At 43.2% G+C, this 25836-nt stretch overlaps 2 protein-coding genes across 3 annotated transcripts in view; one reads left to right on the plus strand and one right to left on the minus strand.

Moving 5' to 3' along the window:
* Positions 1 to 6636: 6636 nt before the first annotated feature.
* Positions 6637 to 13820, minus strand: LOC139349161 (BCL2/adenovirus E1B 19 kDa protein-interacting protein 3). Its single transcript, XM_070989704.1, has 6 exons — positions 13528 to 13820; positions 10262 to 10412; positions 10011 to 10092; positions 9375 to 9448; positions 8337 to 8483; positions 6637 to 7413 (listed from the first exon to the last, which is right to left on the minus strand). The coding sequence occupies exons 1-6, from the start codon at positions 13568 to 13570 to the stop codon at positions 7365 to 7367; spliced, it is 546 nt and encodes a 181-aa protein (XP_070845805.1). The 5' UTR covers positions 13571 to 13820; the 3' UTR covers positions 6637 to 7364.
* A 7276-nt stretch (positions 13821 to 21096) lies between these two features.
* The window catches only part of LOC139348558 (mucin-2), a 34447-nt gene continuing 29707 nt past the window's right edge, over positions 21097 to 25836 (plus strand). The window contains exon 1 of one of the 2 annotated variants that reach the window (XM_070988782.1): positions 21097 to 21740. The gene's annotated coding sequence lies outside the window, so the exon portion shown is untranslated. The remainder of the gene's footprint in view (positions 21741 to 25836) is intronic. The other variant, XM_070988781.1, reaches the window with a different exon arrangement.

Consider the following 25836-nt stretch of genomic DNA (forward strand, 5'->3'; position numbering starts at 1 on the left):
AGCATCAGGCTCCACTGCACTGCACTGAACAGCCCTGTTCAGAACAGCCATGTTAACTGGCCAGCAGAGCCTCAGCCTGTCTGCTGGCTCACACGGCCTCCAGGTCGTCAGCATGTCTGGCACCACATTTGGCAGAGATGAGGAGGCTCAGGTCTTAATGATGTTTGTTTTTCCTTTTCTCCTTGCCTGTTGCATCTTATTTTTTAAGCCGACTGAGCCTTATTCCACGGGTGAGTAACTGCCATTCGGCATTAAAAAGAGAAAAAGAAAAAAAATACTGAATCTGTATTAATGATGCTTGAATCCTTCACTGATTCAATAAAAGCCGAGTCTCTGCCGCTGCAAGATGATGTTCCCACATGAAAGGATAAACACGAGTATCTACAGCAACAAACAGCTGCAAATGAGTCATAGTTTCCATACGTCTACCACAGGTGTTCCTTGTGGTTACCCCTGCTCTGGTCCTGTTTTTGTGTGCTGATATGGACTCCATCCAGTCAGCAACAGGACACCAGTTTTATCTGCCGGCTGACTGGGTTTCAGAATGAGCCTTTACAGGCGTTTGGGGTCTGGATCACAGAAAGCCCCTCAGACCTCCATGCGTGGTCTGCAGCTGCGGTCCGGAGACCACATCAGTCTGCTGGAGGACCTGGGCACATGAGTCACATTCATGGTGCGGTTGATGAGGTCAGACAGTGAACGCTGCTCTGGCTCGGAGATAAAACCAAACCCCAAATGTCTCTGACACCATCTCACGACTATTTTTATTCGTGATACCAATACGACCCAATCCTGAGACATTCCCGCTCTTAACTCAGCTTCTCCTTATAAGGCGAGTTGCTAACAGACACTAAAGATTATGGCGTTGCTGTAACCACAATGGCAACAAAACGTACTGTGTTACCAGTGAATGATGCACAGCTGACCTGAAGCAGTCGTTTTTAATGCAGAATACAAAGACAGTCTGTGCTCTCATGGGAGGTCTGACAATTAGCATTTTCCAAAAGCTTTGAACCAAAAAAAGAAAACAAGACAAACTGGTCAGAAACAAGAATGATTAAAGGGGCGTAATAGGAAACATGTGGTATATTCATAACAAATGAAGAAAGACTTTTTACTGTAGTCCAAGAAGAAAAAAGGAGTAATGTCCATGACCTACAAATATTCTATTAATTGTGTTTATTCTCATTGAATCCACTTTTTTTTTTTTTTGGAGCAGGTGTCAACATTACAAACACATTTTTTCACAGTCAAATCATCTTGTTTTTCTCCTTCTGGTGCATCATTGTAGGATCATTTATCAAGCTCTGGTGTGATGTGCTGAAATGTATGCATGATTGACTTATGGACTACAGTACACATATAGTAGTATTACTCACTGTCACTACAAGGATTGTGTCTTTTCTTACTTAAACATATCCTACTTTATCCTCTTGGGGCACGTGAATATGCCACAAATTACACAAATGGTGCTCATTAAAGTATAATTTGTCTCCTCAATGTGACATTTTCTGGCATAATGGGAAAAGATTTACGGATGTTGACTGTGTGGGGAAAAAGTTTTTATGTCAAAGAAAACACAGTATTAAAGAAAGCAAGTTCATTCACCACATGAAGGTTCCTCTTCACAAGAAGTTCTTTCATAAAGCGACTTACATCAGTACCCTTGTGTTTGAGGAACGGACACAGACTTTTATGACACAGCAAGCCACAGCTGGTGGTGACCATAAGTCTCCTCGCTCCTGCGCTGAGTGCTTAAGTGCTCATTACACTGTGGGATGCAACGTCTTACAAGCTCTGCACTGTCTTACCTGATGAAGTTACGTAACAGCAGCCAGTCAGCAAGTCAGAGGGGTCTGATCCAACACCTCATTAAATCTGCAGCATCTATCAAAACCTCTACTCCGTCTGGTGGAGGGGACTCACTCCAAACCCAAAATTACAGCATTAAATTGCCTGAATTTTTGGTATTAGACAGACCATAACTCTGAACTCAAGGCAGAGGCTTAATAAATGGACCCACATCCTGCAGCATATTTAGACTGCAAACTCTTGAGCCAAATTGGTATGTCATGGTGGATAAAGCTGTCGAGTTTCCTGGAATCGTCTAATGCAGCATGGAGGGCATGAATACAAATTATACATCAAATGTTAGAGATCCAAAATTAATCAGAAAATTTATTCTGAGCTAATATGGAACAGAAAATCTTTAGAAATGAGGCACAATTGTAGATTGTAATTGCGTCCATGGCCTTGAGGTATTCAAACTAAATGAACTCATAAATACATATTTGTTTGAGCTGAATGTGAATTTACCTATTAGTCTGGGTTGTGGATAAAAAATGGGAATTGTCGATTCCTTAGAAACCAACTTTGGAAAATTACAGGAAACAGATGAAACCATTTGTTCAATTCCATTTACCTGACCGAATCGCCTGCCTTCACATCTCTCTGTAAAATCACTCAAAAAGCTCTCAGTTGTGGACGCTGTAACATAAACCTGAGCGCCTCTCTTGGAAAAACATTGCTATTACGCTAAAAGATTGATGATAGGTGCACAAAGGTATCCTCAGAATAGCCTCAGAGTGATCAGGGAACATACCGTTTCTAAAACAACAATGTGGTTTCAGTGTCTCACAAAATTTCTCAGCATTATGCAAGAGCGCCGAGTGAAGGCCCCCGCAAAGCCGCCGGTCGGAGTTGCGGCTGATGGTTTTGCCATATGTAAACTGTGAGTTCACCCTCAGAGCATTTCAGAGTATCCAGCTGCTCCTTCAGCCACTCGCACCAGCTGCATGCGTTCACACTCACTCACTCCATCTCCATCAGTGCGTGTCTCACCTACACCTCCACACCTCATACCGTAGATGGAGACTGCTGTAAATCATCACTATAGAGACTTGACACCTATTTAGCCACGCAGCTCTCCCGCTCTGTTTTTCACACCCCCAATGCTACCTTTTCCCAATTTTCAGACCTTTCTCACCTTCCTTTTACGTTCTTAGCTACGGTATCAGCACGGCTCTGTGGATGCCAGTTCAACACAGAAATATCTCAACTACCAGATGGATTGCAAGAGAATTTTATCACGACATTCATGGTCTTCTGACTTTTCTTTTAGTGACAGAGTGAGGTTTTGTGTCGCAGTTTTGCGCTGATTTCCATTAAAGTTGGCGCAAACTTTAATTTTCCTTGCGCCATCGTCAGGTCACACTTAAAATTCTGACTGGATTCCCATCAGAATCAGCTGTACTTCGTATTTCATGCCGATTACCAAATGTTAGCATGCTAAACTAAGACGCATGCATTGTCATTGTGAGCATGCTAGCAATAGCACAATAGCAATAGCACTAACCCTAACCCTAACCCTAACCCTAACCCCACGTTGGTAAGCAAAGGTGTTTGACCTAACTGATCTTTGAAAGGTGTGGAGTGGCAGCTTGAGTCTTGTTTCCCCTCCTCAGCATTAATTAAAAAATACATACACTTCATTTCACTCAGCTCAACATGTTCGTGAAGGATTCTACGTAGCAAAACACTTATCAAACAAATGCTCCAGAATGTGAGGACAACATACACCTACGCTATACTGAGCCGCCTGTTTACCCAGCGTGAACAGCACTGCATTGTGCTCCAATGAGTCTTATTCCAGGTGCTCTCATTAATCCTTCATAGTTCTGGCACATTGAGCCCGAGCATGTCTGGGCTTGAAAGGTCCGCCATACGGTGGGAAACAGCACATAGAGGGAGAGCACACTGGGTCATATGTGCAGACACGCTCAAAGTGCTGCTGTGTTCTCAAGAGTGACGGCGAGTATGAAAAATGCAAGAAGCTCCGTCTGAAAATGTTTCCGGCAGGGGGGCATTCAACGTGCATTTTGAATCACATCTGAAGAGACGCAGTGATCCGAAAACTATTTATTGAATCAAATATCAAATATTGCTGATGAATGCGTTTATACCGCGTTCTTCAGCTGCGTGGGAGAGTGTCAGTTTGGTAAGCTGTGTGTTATTATGCGTCTGATTTTTCAGAGGCAGTACGTCATTCTGTTATGTGGAATTATAACCTACTATTCCTTATAATAAGTGGTTCATGAGGGGGAAGTGGGCCACATGTGGTAAAGTAAAGTTACTTGAGATGGAGGCTCAAATTAGTGACCTTGTTTGAATGTTATGGCGCTGACGCTGTGCCAGCTGAACTTCTTTGTTATATCCAAACTCTGGAACTGGACTCTCTATTTCCTGTCTAGCAATATAGGAGCAAGAAGGTAATGCATTTCCCAGAGAGACAGATGTCCAATCTCTAAAGTGCAGTCCAGGAAATGAATAGATTTCACATTTCAGCCTCAGTCTCCTCCACCTTCAGCAGCTACCAGAGACGAAGCATGAGGGGAGGATTTAGATTTCGTAACACCAAATGCTCAGATTCCCGCTTATCACCGTATTCCACTTGTATTGAAAGTCTGCTGTTTCCCTTTTGTGAGGAAAAAAAAATCACATGGCATTTAAGGCTTTTGGCTGTAGTAATTGTCCCCTTTTTCAGGATGGATATTACAGGTTCACACACAGTCCCCTGCTATGAAGAAGTCACAGGGGTTCACAGCAACAGGGGATATAACCGTGTGAGAACATGGTGATTTACAGCCGCCTCTCCCACCTGTGACTGCCTGTTTGCCAGAAGCTGAGGATAAATGGGTTTGGGGGGTTGAATCTGGGACAACCCACAGGCCAAAATTCACAGCTTAAAGGATAATTGTGGTCTGTATCCATAACCCCTACTGTCATTTCTTTTGGTAATGATAAAGTGTACTCTGCTGAGATCTGGGAACTCTGCCTAAGCTGCAATGTCATCTGACAGGGCAAGAAACAACTGGACAGGCTGCAAAGGAGCCAACTGTTAAATCTGATTATTTTTGTTTTCTTTGCATTTTGATGAAAGCATACATTAGTCTGAATCACATTTTAGTCATTTGATTATTGTTGGTTTTAGTCTGGTTTACAGCTGTGACCAGCTGTGTACACACACTCACAGATGGGTGCTGGACTGCATGTTTCCATGGTTCCAACTGTTTGGTTGCAGCTAATTTTCAGTTGGACTGTGGATGAATTTATGCTAAATGTGTTATTATTTTCCTTCCATGAACCGCTAACGTTAGCTAACATTCCTGCTCAGAGAACAAGTCAAGCAGTTAAATCCACTTTTAACGAGTAGATTTTTGGTTTGGCAGAGCAATCTGCATATAATTATGAAGAAAACTGAATTAATACAGAAATTAGGTAATTTGGCCACTCATCTGTCTTTCACATGACTGTTTATCTTGTATTTGTTGCTTTAAAAGGTTACATGTTGTTCACCTTTAGTTTGAATGAAAAAATGTTAATTTTTTATGGACGAATTTAAAATGGATCTAAAAAACTTCATTAAGATGAAAAACCAAGACTAAAACACTGATAATAATCTGTCACTGCACAGAAAAACTGTTCAGTAAATACAGTGGGTCAAAGTTGAACCAGGAACACACCAAGATCGACGTGTAAAACTGACAATTCTGGTCATTATTTCTCCTCTAATCCAGGATACATTCAAAAGCATACCATCATCTGTCTGCTCATGTTTCTTCCCTGTTCCCTGAGTACAATGGCATTATTACCAATTGGCAAAAAAAATATTTTTCAGCACTGAAACAAGGACATTGATTGAACATTTCCCAACTTCCTACCAACAACGTAGGCCCTTGTTGTGTAAAAGTGATGCCAAAACATGTACTAGTAACTAAGCATCCTTGCATGCGTGCATGTGGTTGTGTTATGTGAGGATGTCTGCGAATGGAAACCAGGTGCTTCTGTGCTCTGCCAAGACAGGTTTGTTGTTGCATCGTCAGCTTGGTGTGTCTAGAAGTAGCTTAACGAGCTCAGCAGGGCCCCTCACATCAAACACTCCGCTAATGGCTGATAAACTCGTTGGGCTTGGTCAGGCCGGACAACAAATGGGCACGTTTACGTTCAAGGCAGCACAGCAAAAGCCTCAGTGTGCTTCTCGGGCCGCCCATTCAGGATCCAGGCCAGCTATTTTCATGAGATGTTAAGAGGAAACGGGTTTCTGGTTTATGGGAAAGCAATAAAATGTCAGATCCTTGACTGGTCAAAGCAGCAGCTTGTTTAAAAAAACGACAAAAGAAAGACTTATGTGAGGTAAGGAATGACAAAGGCAGATGGGAAGAGACACGCTGGTGTGATGTCATAACATTTCTGGAGGAGGAAGGGTCAGCCATGGTGGGGTATGAAAAACACACACCAAAGAGCTTATCGGGACAAATCAGCAGTGATTCGCAGTGATTTACCTCATATGGAAAAGGGAGGAAATCTTAAGCAGATGCTGCGGTTCATTTGTAGGTTGTTAACAACACAGTAGGTTGTCTTTCCTTTGAGTTTTCTATGATTGCCTGTGAATAATCTCCAGACAACCTTAACCAAAAACTAATAATACGTAGTACACATAGAGTTTAAGTTACTGGCCCCAGCTTACTTCAGCAAACCTTTGTGCTTTCTCTGCATTTATTAAACGAGATGAACATGTGTATAACAAATGCTGCCAAGATGAGCTGGAGGAGAAGAATAAAAGACCCAAGAGGCACATTAAGGTTTTGAGGAGTGAACTTTAATGGGATAATGATTGTCTTTGTCGGAGGTCAGATATTTAATTGGTTTACGGGACAAAAAGCACAACCAGAGCCACTCCTACATTCACTTGGCCAACTAAAACTCTCTACATTAGATAACACCATCACTGCAGAAAAACCCCAAGAACCACTTTTAGCAGCTCAGTCTTACAGGGGGCCATTACTTTTGACAAATGACAGACATTTTGCTTTTTCAAAGGTTGGGCGAAAGGCTACCACATATTATCTTTCCCATTCCGTCTGAACACACTGTTCCCAATGAACCGTTTTCATCTCTACCTATCAAAAGGATTTATTGTTCTAGCTGGGTAAAATGTTCTTTTTCTCCTTTCTCTTGTATCTGGGCAATTTCTCCTCTCTGATTATGCTTTAGCTGGTTGAGATCAGTGTTACTCTCCGGGAGAGTAAAAGTGACCTCAGTCTGACTCATTGGTCGGCATCCATCCGCTCCCCGGGCCCTACGACATGCACAGACTGACAGAGAGGTTGACAGGAAGACAGACTGGCAGAGTGCTGCTGGGTAGACAGACGTACAGATGAACAGAGAGATAGAGGTACAGACAGGCAGGGTCCTAAGATTGCCCCATGACGAAGGAAGGAGGCAAATTAGTGCAGTGGAGAGGGCGGACTGTGACCTTATTGGCCAGACTCTTAGCAAACGGGGTCACTGGGCTACAGCCGACGTCACAGCGTGCTAGTTGTGGAAGCGGCCAATCGCTTTCCTATGTAGATCCTGAAAGAGAAAGAAGTAACTGATAATTGCCCATTCGCCAAACCCCTCCCCAAAACAGCACAACCCCGATTATAGCTTAGAAACAGTGGCTAGCTTCAGCAAGCCTGTCAAGCTTTGCATTTCTTTGCTTGCAAAAAGCTTAAACGTGCTTTGGCACACTCCAGCAACCCCCTCCCAGCCATACCATACATAGATAGCGTTACATTCACGGTCAACATATTGGGTGGTTTTCATTTTTAGCGCCTTCGTAGCAAAGTCAAAAGTTTGAGAATATGAGAAAATATGGACAAGTAGCTAAGAGTCAAGAGCAAGTAGCTAAGCTAAGCACGGTTATGCTAGAACAAAGTAACAGTTTGATTACCAGGTCTAACAAGCTCTATAGATCGCTGCAATACAATAGCAGAACCTTTCATTTATTTCCCTCTTTGATGTGGATCATCAGCTGGTAAGGAAGCTAACTTTCAGACCAGGACCCCTGCAGCTTTAGCCTCAGTTTTTGTGCAACAATATCACACATGTAGCCATAAGATAACATAAAATGTCCCCCAGAGACATAAAACGTCCCCCAGAGACAGTGTTTGAACCAACTCGTGGAGTTAATGTCAATTAGCTTGCAAGCTATAGTTGATAAAAATCTGCCAGTGTCAACTGTCATTTCACCAGGAAAATTGATGGTTGCCAGCTTTGAAATGACAAGCTTCTCTTGTTTACCTCTGTCTGAAATCAAAGACCCATAGTTTAATAAATTACTGAGAACTTGAAGTGGTTCATCTGCCGTTGTTATCATTGTGCTTACGTACCACGAGAGTGAAAAGCTTGACAGGCGTAGCAACAGTAATTAAGGGGGGTGGGCCAGTTGTTGCAGTGCTGTAATGCATGTACTTCAGATATATAAAAGGGGAGTTTGTGTGTGCGTATCTCACCCGACTCCAAGTGTGAGCAAGTGTGATGCCAGCAGTGAGGGACCAAGGATGAGGAGGACATCGGAGGAGAAGATTCCTCTCTTCATCACCTCTGTCTTCCTAACACTGAGGGAGCCCTGCTGCTTCGGGTGCTGAAACACAAACTCTCTGCAGAGTGAGAGGAGGAGGAGATAAGAGATGCAGCGAGAAGAAAGATAGAGAGGAAAAAAAATAAACAGAGATAATGAGAACACAAGAGAGAAGACTGAGAATGCAAGAAAGGTAGCGAAGCACTGACAGACTGAGACCATTAAGAGCTACTACCTGTCAGATAGACTTATTGTACTGCACAAGATTAAATGTCAAGTGTGGCAGTGTAAATAAAAAACGCGGGTGATTCATGTGTTTCTCAACACTCAATGGTATAAACAAAATTTAAAACACAGCATTGGAACCTGCTGTCAAGTCAAACTGATGAGACAAACTCACACAACAAGCAAATTTCTTTTTTTTGTGGGGGGGGTTTTTGCGAGTGAAAACAGGCCTTATTATTTTCAACTAGTGCCAAAAACTAAAATGCTCAATGTTTCTTTAATTAAATATGAATATATTTGTTCAGAGGGAGTTATGTAGGGCAACTATTTCTACACAAACAAGCCCAGTGTCTCCTCTGGTTAAAATAGTGACTTCGCATAAAACCACAAATACTTGTTTTTATATTTCTGTTTGTGCACGGATTAAACAAACTAGATGCAACGTGCTAATTGGGCAGCTTTAGCGGTGCTGTAAGGCAGAGTTTTGAACTTTAGAGAGAGCTAGGCTAGCTGTTCTCCCCTGCTTTCAGTCTCTCTAAGCTAAGCTAATGTATCACCTCCTGCCTCCGGAGAGTGGTATCGATCTCCTCGTCTGACTCCAGGCGAGAAAGTGGTATTCCTTTAAAACTGCTGCACGCCTATTCATCTTTACAAGTACTCTAACGACTTTGGGATGTAGTCTAATAAAATATCAAACAGCAAACATAAATAAGTGCAAAGTAAAATAAAACACAGCTGATCTTACTTTGGTGGCATATTTTCAGGTCTACTGGACCAATCCCACACCCAGTCAGTGTCCCCTCGCCGCTCACCTTCCTCCTGCAACACAGACCAGGGATCAGATGGTGCGCAACAGTAGAAAAAGAGGAGGAAGAGGAGCAGACAAAGCGGAGAAAAACAGGACAGAGACAGTGATGTTTCCTTGTGCAAACTCAGCACATGTACACTGCTGATACTCATATTCACTTTGGACAGAAGTCTTGTAAATCTCAAACAAAATACCATTCAGCAAGAAGCAACCGCTCGAAGACAGTTCAATAAAACAGAAAACAACTTATATGACTCTCTTGGAGGTCTGTGAGTTTTTAGAGGAGATGGATAATCTGTCTGAGGCAAGCTTAATGTCTCTGCAAGCTGATTGTAAACCGTGCTGAAATAAATGGGAATGAGTGGCTGTAAATCAGCATTTAAACTTCCTCTGAGTTTTGGTTGATGGTCAGCAATAATGTAAAAGAAAATGTAATGAAAGTATACTGTAGGTGATTTGTAGTTAATGGGCTTAAACCACCAGTGGGTTCTTTCACAATAACATTAAATGTCTGTGTATCTGTGAAGTCTAATGAATATCACCAACACACGTCAGTGTTATGTAAATGAATACCTGTATGGTGACACAATCGCTGTCCTGCTCACTAGTGGGTCTTGGGGAACCAGTGGACTGTGGAGTCCCCACCTGTGGAGGACTGTGGACAACAAACAGACACTGGGCAAGATGTGGACAGACTGCACTTTAATATGTGTTGCTCCACAGAGCACAGAATGAGAGTCACTGTGTAAATTATCTTTACACCTCACCGTGCAGCTCAACCCCCCAAACAAAACAAAGTCCAAGCAAAGGGACTGCACCAGTACCTGTCTCTACTCCTCTCACACTCAAGCTGTGCCTCCAGAAGGATCCTCTCCAGCTCCCCCTGCAGGGCGGAGGAGATGCTGTCCTCCGGCCCTGTCAGACTGTCCCTGCGGCTCACGGCTGCGATCAGCTCCTCCAGCTCGACCCAGGAGCCTGACGAGGAAACGAGACAAGCGGCAGAGTTTGTAACGATGCTCAGGCTGTCAGCGAGGAGGCAGAGAGCGGCAGGGCTTCATACACATATGTCAGAGCGTAATGAGCCAGAAAGGAGTCGTGATGGGGAAAGTAAACAAACCTATGGCCTTAGAATTGAGTGTTTGCATTGAGTGCGATATTTATGCTGTTTGCTCTGCTGAGTGTCACTGGGAATCAAATTATGACAAGATATGAGTGCTATGCATTAATTACACAGAAATCAACAATTAAAACTGAATTATAATGAGTAGAAGTGAGAAAATAATGAAATTACATAGACTTACATTCATTTCCTAGAGACTTACCCTAACCAAAACCACTTCTTGCCTAACCCTAACCTTAACCAAAGTCATCACCCTAAAATGTAATGATTCACATTATGGGGACGTGTATTTTGTAAGGTCACAGATTTATGCCCCCACAGTGTGAGTAATACACACACCTAACCTGAACCTGAGTCTTCACTAATCTCTAAAGATTAATCATTTACACTACAGGGACATGCTTTTGTCCCCATAGGAAAGGTGAGTCCTGATAATGTGACTGTGTAAACACATTTATGTCCCCACAACATCAGTAATACACACACACAGACAGTTTACTTTCTGTATAATATGAAATTTAATATTAATTTTTACTTTACATTGTCCAATATTGTGTTTCATTTGTTTGTCATAACAAAAATTTGATTTTTTCTTTAAATCGCTGACTCATGCTCAGAAAGGTGCATGTTGGCAACCTCATTTCACTCATACAATCAATATTTTAGTAACTCTAATATTGCGATATCATCTGTTTCCTTGTAAAATGTTATGGCTTTAGTTTGGGGTGGGCTGTGAATGGACAGGCGTGCGCTGACATATGGTGACTTACAGGCACCACAGATGTCCTGACGAGACGCGACATGACGTGAGAGACGCTGAATGCGGGAAGGACACTGCACACAGGGGTGCTGTGTTACACAAACATACAAAAATGCACAGACTATGCAAGCCAGAGTCTGTTTCTCTCTTCATCAATGAGTTCTGGATGCACATATGAATGAATGGACACGCAGGTTCACTGGGTACATGAGCAGGAAGAGATTTACGCATGCACGCACGTACACACACATGCACACTGGTGTGTATGGCGTGCACACACCCGCAGCCAAACAGTAGGGCAGGGCTAACTCAGGCTGACAGCGTGCTTGCTTACGTAAGATCTTATTTCTGTTAGAGATTAGCCATTCACCCTCTCCCTTCCTCCCCTTGTTTCTCTGCTGTCATGCTGCCTGTATCCCTCTGTGACACCGACAGCATTTACAACATATCAACACCTCATCTGCCTACAAAAGTATCCTTCCTTGTCATGTGATCTCTCTCATCTTCACATTACCCAGGTTTTTGACACTGTAATCACACAAACAGCAGCAAGAGGGGGTGCAGAGCTGGAGGGAGGGAGGGAGGGCAGAGCGGGGAAACTGTGCCATTGCCCTAGTTATTTTTCTACAGAGGGGAGTTATGACATAACAAGTGCCTTGTTGCCTGACTTATCTGTCACCATTCTGCAGCACTAAATCAGTTTCGATGGTGCAATCTTGTACACATTCATCTGCGCCGCTGCCAAATCAGCTTTATGTAATGTGGACAAGAGCTGGATGCTAAAAGACTCAATGAACTGCAGCACAACAGATTCATTTTTGAACGTCTGCTTGCAGTTTAGGGGCTGTAGGGGTGGGCAGGCAGGGAGGCAGGCAGGTGTGTTTTAGGAGAGCAGAGGGCTCTTTATGTTTTTCTTCTCAGATTTATATTTTACTTCACCTTCTTATTGCAAGGATTTACTGACAAAAAGAAAAATAGTTATGGATCACAAAGGTGCGATTTGTCATATGAGAATGAAAGCAATGAAAGCAATGTGTTTTCATCCATTTATTTATGCCCCTTTTCAGTTTGTGCATTAAAAAATCCTTGAAATAAAGAAAAAAAAACTTTTTATGCCTTGCTGAGGTGGAAAAGATGGTGTATCGCTTCAAAACAAAATGAAACACAAGTGCAATGGAAACAGAGTTGGTCAATAAATCGTGATTACGTGAAGTGTGCGACTTAAATGTTGCTCAAGCCTCCTCTGAAGAGACGATCAGCATTCATACACGAAACAAACTAAAATCCCATAACTTCCACACGATCGTCCAAGGTTTGTTGAGCCCTCTTCTTCTTCGGTGATTGAATGGCACTCTGCTGGAGAATTAGCGCCACCAACTGTTTATCTTGATGCACACGGCTCCTAATAAAAGCGTAGTGAGTGGACGTGGAGTAATTTGCATTTTCTTTCGCTGACTTGCTGTAAATTTGATTTGAACGTGCTCTGCATTTGGATACAAACATGCACGCTTGTTATGTTTTTTTGCTAATTCCACTCTTTAAACTCACAGATATGGATGTCTGTGTCAGCCTTGAAAATCCAGACTCCGTCAGGCTATAATTTGCTTTTTAAACTTTTCAACCCTAAGAGTCATTTTCATACAGTCCCTTAGTGTCCTGCTCCCCATAACACTGTTCCACATGTTCTACCCAGCATGCTATGTGCCAAGCAATGTGCACACAGCACAGTGGAGCTATAAGCGTCAGGAAATCTCCACATTTTAATTGGCTTACAGAGATACAAACAGGTGAGTCAGGGAATCCGTTTACACAATGACAGTGTCTGTGGCAACAACAATGCCAACTCTAAAACTGGCAGTGTCTTCCTGCCTGTGTGGCATCTTCTCACGCCTGATCTCAGTCTGACATGCTGTTAGTATCATGTGTGCGGCTGCTGTTTGATATGTGCACATCAGACCTGCAAACACACTGAGCTCATTGCTTACGTTGTTTAACCACTCTGTTGATATGCAGATGAAGTGAAATGTGCACACACACATAAATGCGTACACACACACACAAACACACACACACACACACAACAGCATTAACACTGATGTCGGTTAGCTGTTTAATAGCTGCACGTGGGCATAAAACGCCATGTCATTGCCGTGAAGGTAAATAAATAAATGAGATGACATAAGAGGAAAACAACGGCCTGGTCCACTCACCGTACAGCCCGTCCTCTGGTGTCTGCGAGCCGGACAGAGACATGCTGGAACGCCGCGGGTGATGGATGGAGAGGCGGAGAGATGCTGATACTGACCGAGGAGGACAAGCAGGTGCAAAATGAGCTTCTTCCGCGTACGCGTTTCTCTCAGTCACTCTTGTGTTTGTTGTCGTCTAGAAAGGACACCGGGCACCGACGCTGCGCTAATCCGCCTCCCCTGCCCTCCCTTTCCCCTCTCCAGCCCTCCTCTCCTCCCTCCCCCTCCCCTCCCCCACGTGTCAGGAGCGAAGAGGTAAACAAAACAAGCTGAGGGCACAGCAGGTGAGGAGGCACACCGACGGCAAGGTGCGCGAGGCGGCGGCGGCAGCAGCAGCAGGTATGCGCCCTAAAAAAATGCCTTTTACTGTCATAAAAAATCATAACATCTCTGATATGGAAATAGTTATTCATAAGATGTTTATGATGCAAGAAAGTAATGACAAGAAATACACAAACAGCAGGGAAAAATTTAAGTAGCACACATTCATAATGTCCTCCTGTTCTCTGTTTAGGATGTGAGCAAAATAATATATTGGCACATTTTCTTGGAGCTCTTACAGAACTGTAGAGATGAAGTCAGGTCATTTTTAGCTAAACATTAAACAGGACTTTATGAGTGATGGCTTTATTGATGCTAATTATTAATTTGGGCTTTTCCGATTTGGAAATTTCACTCCAGCTGGTGGATAACCTTTCTATTGGATAATGACACTTACAAATGTTAGCAGTTCATCAAAAAATTACACATTTTCTGATAAGTCATTAAGTCCACAGTCATGCATTTTACATGTTATTTTGTTATTTTTCCCCCAAAGGTGTAGTGCTTCACTGGAGTGTCAACCTTACAGCTATTAAAAAGTGAAATCAGCAAACCTGCTGGGAAAAACAGACTGTAACCAGCTCCAATCATTTCATGAAGTAAGTCTTTGGACAACAACTCAAAGATTCCTAGAAAAAATACTGAGGACTTGAACACAGCATCCTTAATAACAACTGCAGCCCTGAACATATTCCCATATCCCATCTTCTTTATGAATTTACAACAAATTTCACAGCTGTTCTTATGTTTGTTATGGAGCAAATTGTTGGTCGAGGGTAATTTTACAAGGTTGTCGCTTTACAGAAAGACTGGAAATCAACCTCTGAGGAGTGTGTCCACACAATACTTAGCGGAAATCTGGCCAGTAAAATTTCAGGTATATTCACTCTCAGCATGTCGTCACAACTACCCTTCTCAGGTTGATTTCTGTTTTAAAAATCAAATAAATGGCTTCTACATGTAGTCACGCTGTGTAGGAAAGACGCAGATGCAGAGGCATGGAAATAATATAGATAATATAGACCTGCGTACTGTTTTCTGTCAGGTGGAAGTACCTCTGCTTATTCAGAGCTACCATGATCATAACAGCAGTCCATTCAGACCTCTGAGGAAATAACAGGTGCAAAACAAACAAGCACAGGAATGATATGAATATTAATCCTTTGGCCTTAACTTCAATAACATTAGTGGTATAAACAGCAAACAAGACAAGTATTTCAACAAAAACGGCTGCAGTATATGTGATCTGCTGCGTCTGTGTGGGGATTGGCCCTGGTTTGACACCAGATTCCCAGCCTGAATTATTATCCAATTCCAGCCCAGCATGCTGGCCCCTTCACTCTGCTGTGGAGCAGCACACATCATTCACCTGTCAGGTTCACGGATGGATTATGAGACAATGGGCCCCTGGGCGCAGATATGCGGCCAGGCTTGTGTCGTTTTCATCTGTTTTGCGTCTCTTTCAGCGCCATTTTTCAGGTACACCACAGCTCTTAACTGCTGCTGTTGGTTGAAAACTACACCTGAACTTCAGTGTTTTGTTACGATAATAAGAAAAAGGGTCTGGTTCACCCAAAGCCTCCTGCTTTAGCAAAATGATATTTCCAGAAATATCAAAGCATGAAATGAAACTTGTTCTCAGTCTCACATAACAAACAATGCCTTTCCTCTTCAGGGAGACCATTAGACCTGTTTATGTAACAGCCTGAACATGAACGTAGGTAAACAGATAAATTTTACAACGTAACCTGTTTTGAAAAATAGAAAATAAACGAATCATACAAAGTAAAGTCCTCACCTCTTTGGTCCAGGGATGTCCATGCAAATTGCTCTAATTAAAGATCTCTCTAGCCGCTGTTCAGATGTGTGTCTGTTCTAAAGCCAAATTATTTCACATTCATTAGTTGTATTAGGAGCAGTAATGCTTCCTATAACAAAATTAGTTTAAGGTTATTGCCAAAGTCTAGAAAATATTAAAAACACACTCCCTTTTTAATCTTTGGCAAGCTGCAAAGGCTGGAGAGCCTTTGATGTGTGCCTCAAAAACATCAAATGAAACGGACCAGAGCAGATCAGGATGTTCATGGTTGCCGCATCATCACTTTATCAGCCTCATATACCTGGAGAACATGTGAGAACTCTGTGCTATATTTAAACGTTTTTTTGGAAAACGAATGAGATCAAGAACGTGTTTCAGATTTGTCTGTTTGTATCTGTATCGAATGAGCCCTGTGGCCAGTGATTCATCTATTTGTGTGACATTCCTTTAAGACGCTTGGCATCAGTGACATCAGCAGCGCACAGACTCAGTGCTGGATTTCATTCATGTAGCCAAGAGCAAACAGAGACATAATGCAGGAGGATGCACGCCCTCATGCAAAAACAGTGCTCATCATCACAGTGTTTTTAACCCTTTACTCTGATACTTGCTAATAATTCACTGAGCACTCAAACAACGAAGCTCAAATGAGACATTTAAGGGAAACCAATTTTTTTTTCTTTCCTGACTCATTTGGAAAGTGTGTTTTAATGTAACCTTGCCGGATACTGTAAGAACAACATCACCACCTGGTGGAGAGAGCCACCAGAAAGCACACGTCCTGAGGCAATTTCAGTTACCAACATCAAAATGAAAACTTTCACATTTACACAGCTCCACGCCGATTGAACCACGACTGCTTTAGATCCTGCAAACTTTTCTGCAAATCGTTTCCCAAGAATTACAGAAGAAGACCGAGCATTTTGAAGGATTCAGTGTATTGTTAGTGCCTTCTGATACACAGCGGCGGGCAGAAACCTCTCTACTTTCACCGTCTATCTCCGCACCCATTTATTATGTTGCCAAGCAGCATTTCTCTTCTGACCTCCAGCCTTGTTTCTAGACAAGAGGACAGACACAGAAAGTCATTAATCGGCACAGAAACAAAGCAGGAAAAGTTCCCTCATCCATCAAAGGAACCTAAGATCTCTCACGATGTCCTGGGCCCGGCTCGGATCAAAGAGGGAAATGCCAGCTGTACTCGGGTCCGGCAAATGACTGGCCGCCTCCTTCATCCATCATGCTTGAAACGGAGATAGCAAAATAATAAAATCTTTTCAGGTAATGGCCACGGTTAGAAGTCGCCATTAGACACGTCCCCTAAACTACAACCTTGTATTAGGCCGTGATTGATGACCTGATCTGAGTGTACATTAAAGGATCTGCTTAAAATTCACCTTTCTGCAGCAGGTCAGACACTGAGGCTGATTAATGAATGCCGGTGAAACTTTGGCTGTTCTTTTGGTGGCTCTGTGGGCACTGCGAAAACACGGTCTGACTGGCTGTATGCAGCTTTGGAGCTTTTTGGGATATTTTTGATGAATAATAATTACATTTCTTGGACTCACCCCAAGAGGATGGTGACTGAGGAGGAGAGACACACAGAGAAAAATACATTTAAACAACAGCTGCGATGCGTCCTACGCACACTTTCAGATAGCAAGGCTAAGAGTTTACAGCCAGGCTAGCGGCTCTGTGAGACTGCAGCTGCTTACAGGCACAGCAGTGCTTTGAACCCAGCGTAAACTCACTATGACGTTTGTGGATGACCGTTTTGAAACCTCATGTTTGGCATTATGGTCTCACAATGATCTCAGTTTGGGGGTCCAGAAGTGACAATATTTGGATGAGAGGAGGACCCGCCATGGTAGTGACTCACAAGGTAGCCACATGCTGAAGCATACCCTGCTTTATGGTCTATTTGACTCTAAATGGGACCATAATTTACAAAATGAACATCATGCTTTATTGACCAACACACGCAACTAGCAATTATGACCAAAAACTCATTACGAAGCTGTTTACTGAGGCAATAAATCAAGTGAGAATAGGGACATTTTCTCATAGTCTTCCATACAATTAGACTTTTTTTTGCCCCCTGCTGGCCATTAGAAAGAATGCAGGTTTAAGGCACTTCTGCATTATACAGTTTGTGCTCTGGACTAAATGCTAACACAGTGATTACTCACAGTGATTATGCTAACAGGTGATGCTATAGGCTACAGGTACACTTTAGTTTGTAATTAAGATGTTAGGATCTGGAGTTTTTAGTTTTGCTATTTCCTGTTTTATTTTGTCGCCTTCCCTCGGGTGTCATAGTTTACTTCCTGTGTTTTCCCGCCCTTGTGATTGTTTGATTGTGTCCACCTGTGTCTAATTACTCACACTTGTCTATTTAAGTCATTGTGTTTCCCTTTGTTTTTGTCACATCAACCCTTACGTGTGGCCTCCCGGTTCCCTTGTGAGTAATTTCTAGTCTAGTTCCTGGTATCTGTATCAGAGGAACAAGTCATTAATCTGCATTTATCTGAAGCGGGACATGATATCTGCACCAAATTTCATGGCAATCAATGCACAAGTTAGTCAAAACTAAAAATAGCTAAAAAAAATTAGGGTTTTTTTGCTGGATGATATCAGTAAACATATTGCTCTAAACTTTTATATTAAGAACAAATATTACTATTGTTTCTAGGGTCATGACTGTAGTATTTCTTTCAATTCTGTCGAGGAAGTGCAACAACAACAACAACAACAGTATAAGCGTAGTGTGCCCTTTAAGCATTCCCATCTCTGTTTCATCTCACAAACCGCTGTGCAGACAGCTACTGCGTCTGTGCCTGAAAGTCTCTAAAACTATAAAGAAGTGTGTTTCAGCTCCCCGAAGATGCCTTGACCTTCACACAACTCCACTATAATCACCAGTGGGACAGTTGAGAGGGTAAAGCTTCAAACGTCGTCAAAATATAATGGACAATAAACTCAACACCACCTATAAACACTGCCAGCAGAAACTCTTTGTCGTCTGTAAACTCAAGGTCCTCTCTGTAGCTGAGAGACGCCGCCTGTTTGGAAGCCTCATAGAGTCTGTCCTCCTTTCATTATCCTCCACTGCTCCATCTGCTGCTTCACCGTGCTGACAGCCTCCAACAGCCACAGACATGCACTGATTCTAACATCACTCGTCTTTCAACTCTCGCAGACGTCAAAGTCGCCGCGAAGCAAAGCTCTCAGTGCAGCACGCGACCCTGAACGCCCGGTCAACCAATGCGTCACTCTGCTTCAATCCAGCTGCAGGTGTGGATCCTGGGGCCCGTTCCTGAACAGGCGTGTGGATCTGAAATCACCCCATCTGCCAGGTGGTGCATTTTGAAGGTGCGTTGTTGTACTTTATTTTACGGGACTCTTTTTAGTGACGCCGGCAGCTCTAGGGATGGCAATGTTGGTCACTCATGCAACTTTGGTCAGGAGGTCACATTTGCTCAAGTACTGTACTTCAGTACACTCTGATGTACTTGTACTTTAGCCAGCAGTCTATGAAGCAGTTGACCAACCACAACATTAAAGTACCACTTACATATAAATAGAAAAATGATAATGATCCAGTGGTGTAACAATGTAACAGTGAGAAGGGCCGTTCTGAATTAAGAATACTTTCACTTTTTACACTTTAACAAAGTTTTTTGTGCTTTTAGTAAAGGAAAATTTTGAATGCACGACTCTCACTAATGGAGTATATTTCTAGTGTTGTATTGCTACTCTGTATCTTCACAAACGTTAGTATGCTAAAATCATACGCTGAACAATAAAACTGTTAAATATCAACATTCTGGCATTTTTAAGCTGCCTGCGTTAGCCTGCTGACGTGTTGGCGTCTGGCATCGCTCTCATTTTCTCAAGAAGAAAAGGATCTCGAGTTGTGACAAAATCATTCTCATGTATTATGACATATTTCCTCATTATTACTCATCAGAAACATTTCTTGTAAAAGCAGCATGTTGCTTTAATTATCTCAATATTTCACAAAACTAGCATATGTCATTAAAACTAACTTTTCTCATTATAACATGACGCAGGATTATTGTTATAACAAGAATCTTGTAAAGGGTCCCATCAAACTCTCTGCAGATTTACAATGAACTGTTTTGTGCTGCAGAGTTACCACCATTAATGAATAAGAAGTTTATACACAAGAGAAGCATTGACACATGTAAAATACATGTGTATGTAAAATATATGCAATGTTGTGCATGAGCTGTATTGGATGTTTTAAATTGCTAAAAGGCTTTCATCTACATGTACGTATGCCTCTACTGCAGGTACTCTATAGGTATATCCTATTTTATCCCATTATGTATCAATACTGCAGCGGATGGCCTGTCCATTCAGGTCCTATTACTGTAAATTCTGCCGGCGAAATTGTGCTCTTTCCATGAAATTATATTTGAAATCCATTCAAATGGCGATTCCCAGAAATGGGTCTGAAAGCATAAAAGTAGAACATCTGAGAGATGTAAAAACAAGATTCACTGGGATGTTAATGTAAGTCTGATAGAGAGAGAGGAGATAGGACAAGATAAGTGATCAGAGCTGATAAAATGGGATGAGATGTCTAAGCCCTCGAGGCATTTAGGTGTAGACTTTATCTCTCCATCTCCGCTGTATCGAGCGGTTTCTACTAACCAGCCTCAGGTGACAACAGCCAGTGCAGTGATGATGGGGTCGAAGTACAATAATAAGAATAATAAAAAAAATCAATTTGTTTTAGTCTTCAAGCTTGGACCAAAACAACACATTCCCCACGCTCAAAACTTCAGACAACAACCTGGGCAAAAATACGTGTTTGATTTAATACAGATTGGTGCTTTTGCCTTTAAATTTGCACGCACGACTGCAAACACTTACGCATATTAATTCAAAGAGGCCTGAAAACACTGGAGCGGTTTAACCTTCGATGACTGTGGATCTGCCTCTGCTTCAGAGGGCCATTGTCCATGTGTCTCTATTATCCTGCTGGTCACGGTTCCCCGGTTCTGCCCCCGCTCATATGGGAGATATCTGTAGAATAATTCTACCTGTCTGTTCCTATCTCCTTCTCCCTCCTTCTCTCCCCTCTTCTTCCTCCCTCTCTCTATGCATGACCTTTCTGCATTCCTCTCCAGCTGACCGTGGTGTCCTGTCAGCTCTTTCCTTTTCCCCACCTCACACTACTAGCTGCTCTACACCCCCCCCCACCCCCCCAAAACCTCCCCGTGCCCCTCATTTCCACCCCCTACTGACTGCTTCTTCCCTCCCTGTCCCGTGGTTCCGCCCCCTGGATCACTTTGCTCCCCTCTCTCCTCCCCTCTCCTCCTCTCGCTGTCTCCCTTTTTGCCCTCTGCAGCTGAACATACTCTGCTTTTTAATTAGACCGACTCACTAGCTCCACCTCCCCCTGCCTCCTACTCTCCAACCCTCCTCACCCCCCTTTGCTTACAAGGATACAGAGGCTTGCATGGCGACACAGAGAGGGGGGTCATGATGGAGAGACGCAGAGAGAAAGGGGGAGAGAGGAAAAAGGAATAAGACGGGGAGAACTGAGAGGAGCATCACAGAGGATAACTGCCTGTTTGCTCACTCTTGTCTTCTTGCTCCCCCTCCTGTCCATTCACTTCCACTCACAGCGCAAACGCTCAGACAGCTAGGTAGGCACAGCGGAGCTCAGAGCTCAGAGGGATGGATATAGAGGTTCCCACGTGAAAGGCATGAATCCACGGAAGAGGAGGAGGGTGAGATAGAAGAAGACACAACCAGAGAGGAAAGGAGAAAGAGGGGAGGAGGAGAGGAAAGGGAGACAGGAGAGGAGCAGATGGACTCTGCACAGAGGAGAGGAGACGGTGCGAAGCTCACCGAGCAGCAGTGACAGAGAGGTGGGAATAAAAGCAAACACGAACGCCAGAGGGATGGAAGAATGGGCTGAAGAGACGTGAAGGAATAGCAGAGAAGAGGAGCGAGCGTTTGTGGGAGACGGAGACAACACAAACAGGAAGAGAGAGATGTGGTATGTGTGACTCAGTTCTGTGTCCTGATGGAAGATAGTACAGCAGCCTCCCCATCAGCCTTCTCTCAGCATCACCATAGAGATAACGAAGTGAGAAAGATCAGAGCTGAGACAAAAATCCAAAGCATCATAGAAGTGTCTGTTTTTATTTTGTGCAGCGGACGTTAGCCATGAGTGTCTTTCACTTGCAGTTTTGTTTCGGCTCTTTTCACGTTCTGCTGAATTATACAATGGACAGCGAGGCAGTGTGTGCATGTCCTTGCATGTGCGCACAGACGAGCATGCATAGATTTTGTTTATGTGTTTGGCAGGTGTGTGTGTGTACGTGTGTGCGTGTGCGCACATATTTATTCTGACAATGGGGGTGTGTTCATATGCTCATAGAGTGGCTGTGTGTGTGTGTGTGTGTGTGTCTGTGTGTGTGTGTGTGTGTGTGTGTGTGTGTGTGTGTGTGTGTGTGTGTGTGTGTGTGTGTGTGTGTGAAATCTAGTGAAATGGGATTGTACGTGTGTGTTTGGATACTGGGATTTGCTTTACGGCAGGTGTGGGAGTTATTTTCTGAGATTGTGCAGCTTTATGAGAAGCTTTAAAGAGTGAGGAGCTTAGATTGGTCTGTCAGTGATGTAGCTTTGCAGATTCCAGCAGCGTGCTTTCATTGCATATTTGTCATGAGCAGGACTCTGTGTGTGTGTGTGTGTGTGTGTGTGTGTGTGTGTGTGTGTGTGTGTGTGTGTGTGTGTTGGGGGTGTATGCAGAAAGTTTGAGGAGGAGGAGGAGGAGGAGGAGGAGTGAGGGAATTCCATTTGTATGGATCTGTGTGTGTGCGTGTGTGTGTATATATAAGCAAGGTCCGATGCATGCTGTTCTGCCTACAGGAGCGTTTAATTTTCAAGAGACGTGTGAAATCGTGAGTGCACTTCAGTGATGCTGCTGTGCTTTTGCATTGCGATGACACATTTGGGAGTAATAGTTTCTTGTCATTTTGCACGTCCTTCGTGTTTCTCAATTAACTTGTCATTGACACGCATGATACAAATGTAATTGCACACGCACCCTCTCATGCATGCATGCACGGCATCAAACGCACATGCATGCACTCCGCACGCACAGGTGCACATTTGCGCACACACATTTGCTGTGTGAAGAAACGCTGTGCTGTTAATCCTGCCTGTCGTCGCACAACTCTTTTCTCTTGTTCTCGCACTCCCTCTGCTCCACGCTACAGTATATTTCCCTTTTATCTTATCTCATCACCGTGTCTTTTAAGGGGTCAGCTATCTCCATCTGCCAGCTTTCTATTTTTTTATCTACTATTTAATCCTCTTCTCACATTGCTTATAAATCTGTCTCCTCCACTTAGATTCTTTTCTTCACCAAGCAGAAGTTGAGGTGCTCGTCTCTCCTACTTTTAACTGTCTTTCACTTCCTTTACGCTCTCTGAATCTGTCTTTCTGCTGGCCAGGTGTTTCTGTTGGACTGACAGCATCTCTATAGGTAACACACTATGATGTACTCTTGGGACATTAGTTTGGACAGGCACATTGCAGCACGACGGCCTGGCAGAGAGTAACCCCCGGGGAGATGACTGCGCTGTATGTACCTACATGTAGCGCTCTGCTGTGCACTGGACGTGCCAGTCGAGCCACCTGTTCTGTTTAGCCGCCGATATTTCACGCAGAGACCTTTGGAACATTTAACCTCTCTGAATCCCGTGGCAGAGCGGGGAAGTGAGACACAAAGCCAGAGCATAAAAGAACTAACCAGCCAGAGAAACAAGACAATTAGGCTGCAGAATGTGCGCAAGAAAGAAAACAATGTTTACTCTGGCTTTCGTTCACAGATAGTCAAACATCCTCAAATTTGCTCACAGTTGGCTAAGTATGCTTATCGCAATCCATTGGCCTACATATAGGGATTTCATATTAGGCAGAGGATTTTGGTCAAAAGAGGACAGATGGAACAAATCATTTCTGGCTCTCACACTCTAAAAGTTAGAAGTAATCCGGCCATCCTTCAAGGAAACTGGAACAAGGAGGGTGGCCACACTGTCCTCTTTAGTAACCCGCTGGCCGCTGAACGCGCCGGCTAACGTTTGTGCGATGAAATATTTGCATCGTGCGCTGCCACGTTAATAAGAGCATTCAAGGAGCTGTAAATTATAAAGGTCTGCCGCGCTACAGTCCTGAGATACTGAGCGTCAAAGTTTGTATGCACAATAAGACTGTTAATTCTGTCTTCGCCAACCTTCCAAATTTTTCAGTTATTCAAAAGCAATGAAACGTTGCGCATTAGCTGAAAAAGGAAACAGCAGGAATATCAGGTTAAAAACCTCTGAGCAAAACTGACTGTTTTGCATGTTTGTTCTATGAATGTGCCACAATGTGGCCCACGAACACGAACTGGTTGGGGTCAGGCTTTAGGACCTTTAACTTCATAAACCTGCGATAACTGATTTTTTTGGCCACTTGGCAAAATTATTAGCAAACAGTGGCTCATCTACACATCCAGCGGAAGCAGCATTATGCTGACCACCTGATGAATAGAAGTCCAATATTTCCTCTCCTTTAGCGTTGGTCTCCACCAGCTCCTGGCTCAAGGTTAATCTTAAGCTGCTAAATGCTTCACCGTACTCACAACCATCAACCACTAGTTGTAGACTGTTTCTGTCTTTTGTGTTGTTGGTGACTTTCATATATGTGTAGACATACTTGTGAAGGAACTCAGGAAACTACGCCTTCGTCTCACTGCACATGTTAGAGAGGAGCTACTAGCTACTGACAAAGAAATGTGATTATTTATGTGTAGTCTTTTGTAACACAGTTGGCATCTTGAGGCCGAGTGCACCTTCTGGCACTTCCACGTTTGCTTCAACGCTCAGATAACTTTATTTTGATGGAGGAAAAAGAAAACCATGAGAAATTTCCAAGCTTTCTGCTTCTTGATGCTGATTATTTAATAACTTCTACAGCAGCTAGCGCCCGCTGAAATATGGCTTGCTGTGATGTCTGACTGTAACTGCCCAAATTGGATGCCAGTACACAGTCATAAACAAACAAACCAGCGTTTACATCTTGCTGCTATTGCAGACTGTCTGACAGGAATAACAATGGTTGTGTTCACTGTGTTGCCTTGGATATATAAAGAATTAAGAATCTTAATTTAATTTGTGATTGTGTAATTTAATTTTCTGTTAAGCATGATCAGGCTTAAGATTTCATCAGTTAGAACTCAGTAACTGTTTTCAGCTCAGTGTAGCAGCAATGAGAGCTGATCCCAGACCAGTGAAGACAATACCCTCACTTGCCTCACTTTACTCATTTCAATTTGTTAAAGCTGGTTGTGCTTTTAGCATTGCTTATGTATGCACATGGATCTGTTTACATACAAATCCTTGCTCGCATGAACTCCTTTATGGGCTTACATCTGCATTTTTTAATGTGCCTGCTGGTTTTACTGTATCAAATAAAACGAAACATGCCCTGTTTGAGACATTGCTGTGCTGTGCTGTGCCGTGCTGTGCAGCACGCAATGCTTACCTAACAAAATATTAATCTACAAGAAACTCTAAAGGAGTTGCTCCTGAGTTTGAGATTTCTTTGGACAAGAACGCAAACACCTCAAAGGCTCCTGCACTTTGCATCTGTTCTGGGAACTGTCTGGGTTGTAAATTCCTCTGACAGAGCGCAGGTATAACTCTTACCCTTCCGTTTGCTCACAGGGCCAATAACTGATCATATAGCTTTTCTTAGTTCCTCTCCAGTTCCCCCTTAAATGCCCTGACACGCTGATGCTCCTGATTTACCACTTCACTGAACCCTAACCATGACATTTCCTCTGCTGCCAGGGGTTGTTCCCGCCTGCTTTGCTCCCTGTCCCCCTACCTCCGCCTGTCTGTCTCCCTCCGCCTCCTCTCCCTCCTACTTATTCAGATTCCTACTCCTCTCTGTTTGCTATGTGTCTCATAGCATCTCTAAATATAACCAAGCATGTCTACCTCCTCTCCTTCCTCTTCCTCTCTCTGCCTCCTCTTCATCTCAGTCCTGTCTGACAAATTTAAGCGTGCCTAGACAATCCGATCTGACATGCCTTTACATAA

This window comes from Chaetodon trifascialis, chromosome 20, assembly GCF_039877785.1.
Source record: "Chaetodon trifascialis isolate fChaTrf1 chromosome 20, fChaTrf1.hap1, whole genome shotgun sequence".
NCBI lineage: Eukaryota > Metazoa > Chordata > Actinopteri > Chaetodontiformes > Chaetodontidae > Chaetodon > Chaetodon trifascialis.

Coding starts and splice junctions, on each gene's coding strand:
- LOC139349161 (XM_070989704.1), bottom strand. CDS start 13,570: ATGTCTCTGTCCGGCTCGCAGACACCAGAGGACGGGCTGTACG. Junction 10,093..10,261: donor TGTGAGAGGAGTAGAGACAG/GTACTGGTGCAG, acceptor TGTTGTCCACAG/TCCTCCACAGGTGGGGACTC. Junction 8,484..9,374: donor CCTGAAAATATGCCACCAAA/GTAAGATCAGCT, acceptor CTCACTCTGCAG/AGAGTTTGTGTTTCAGCACC.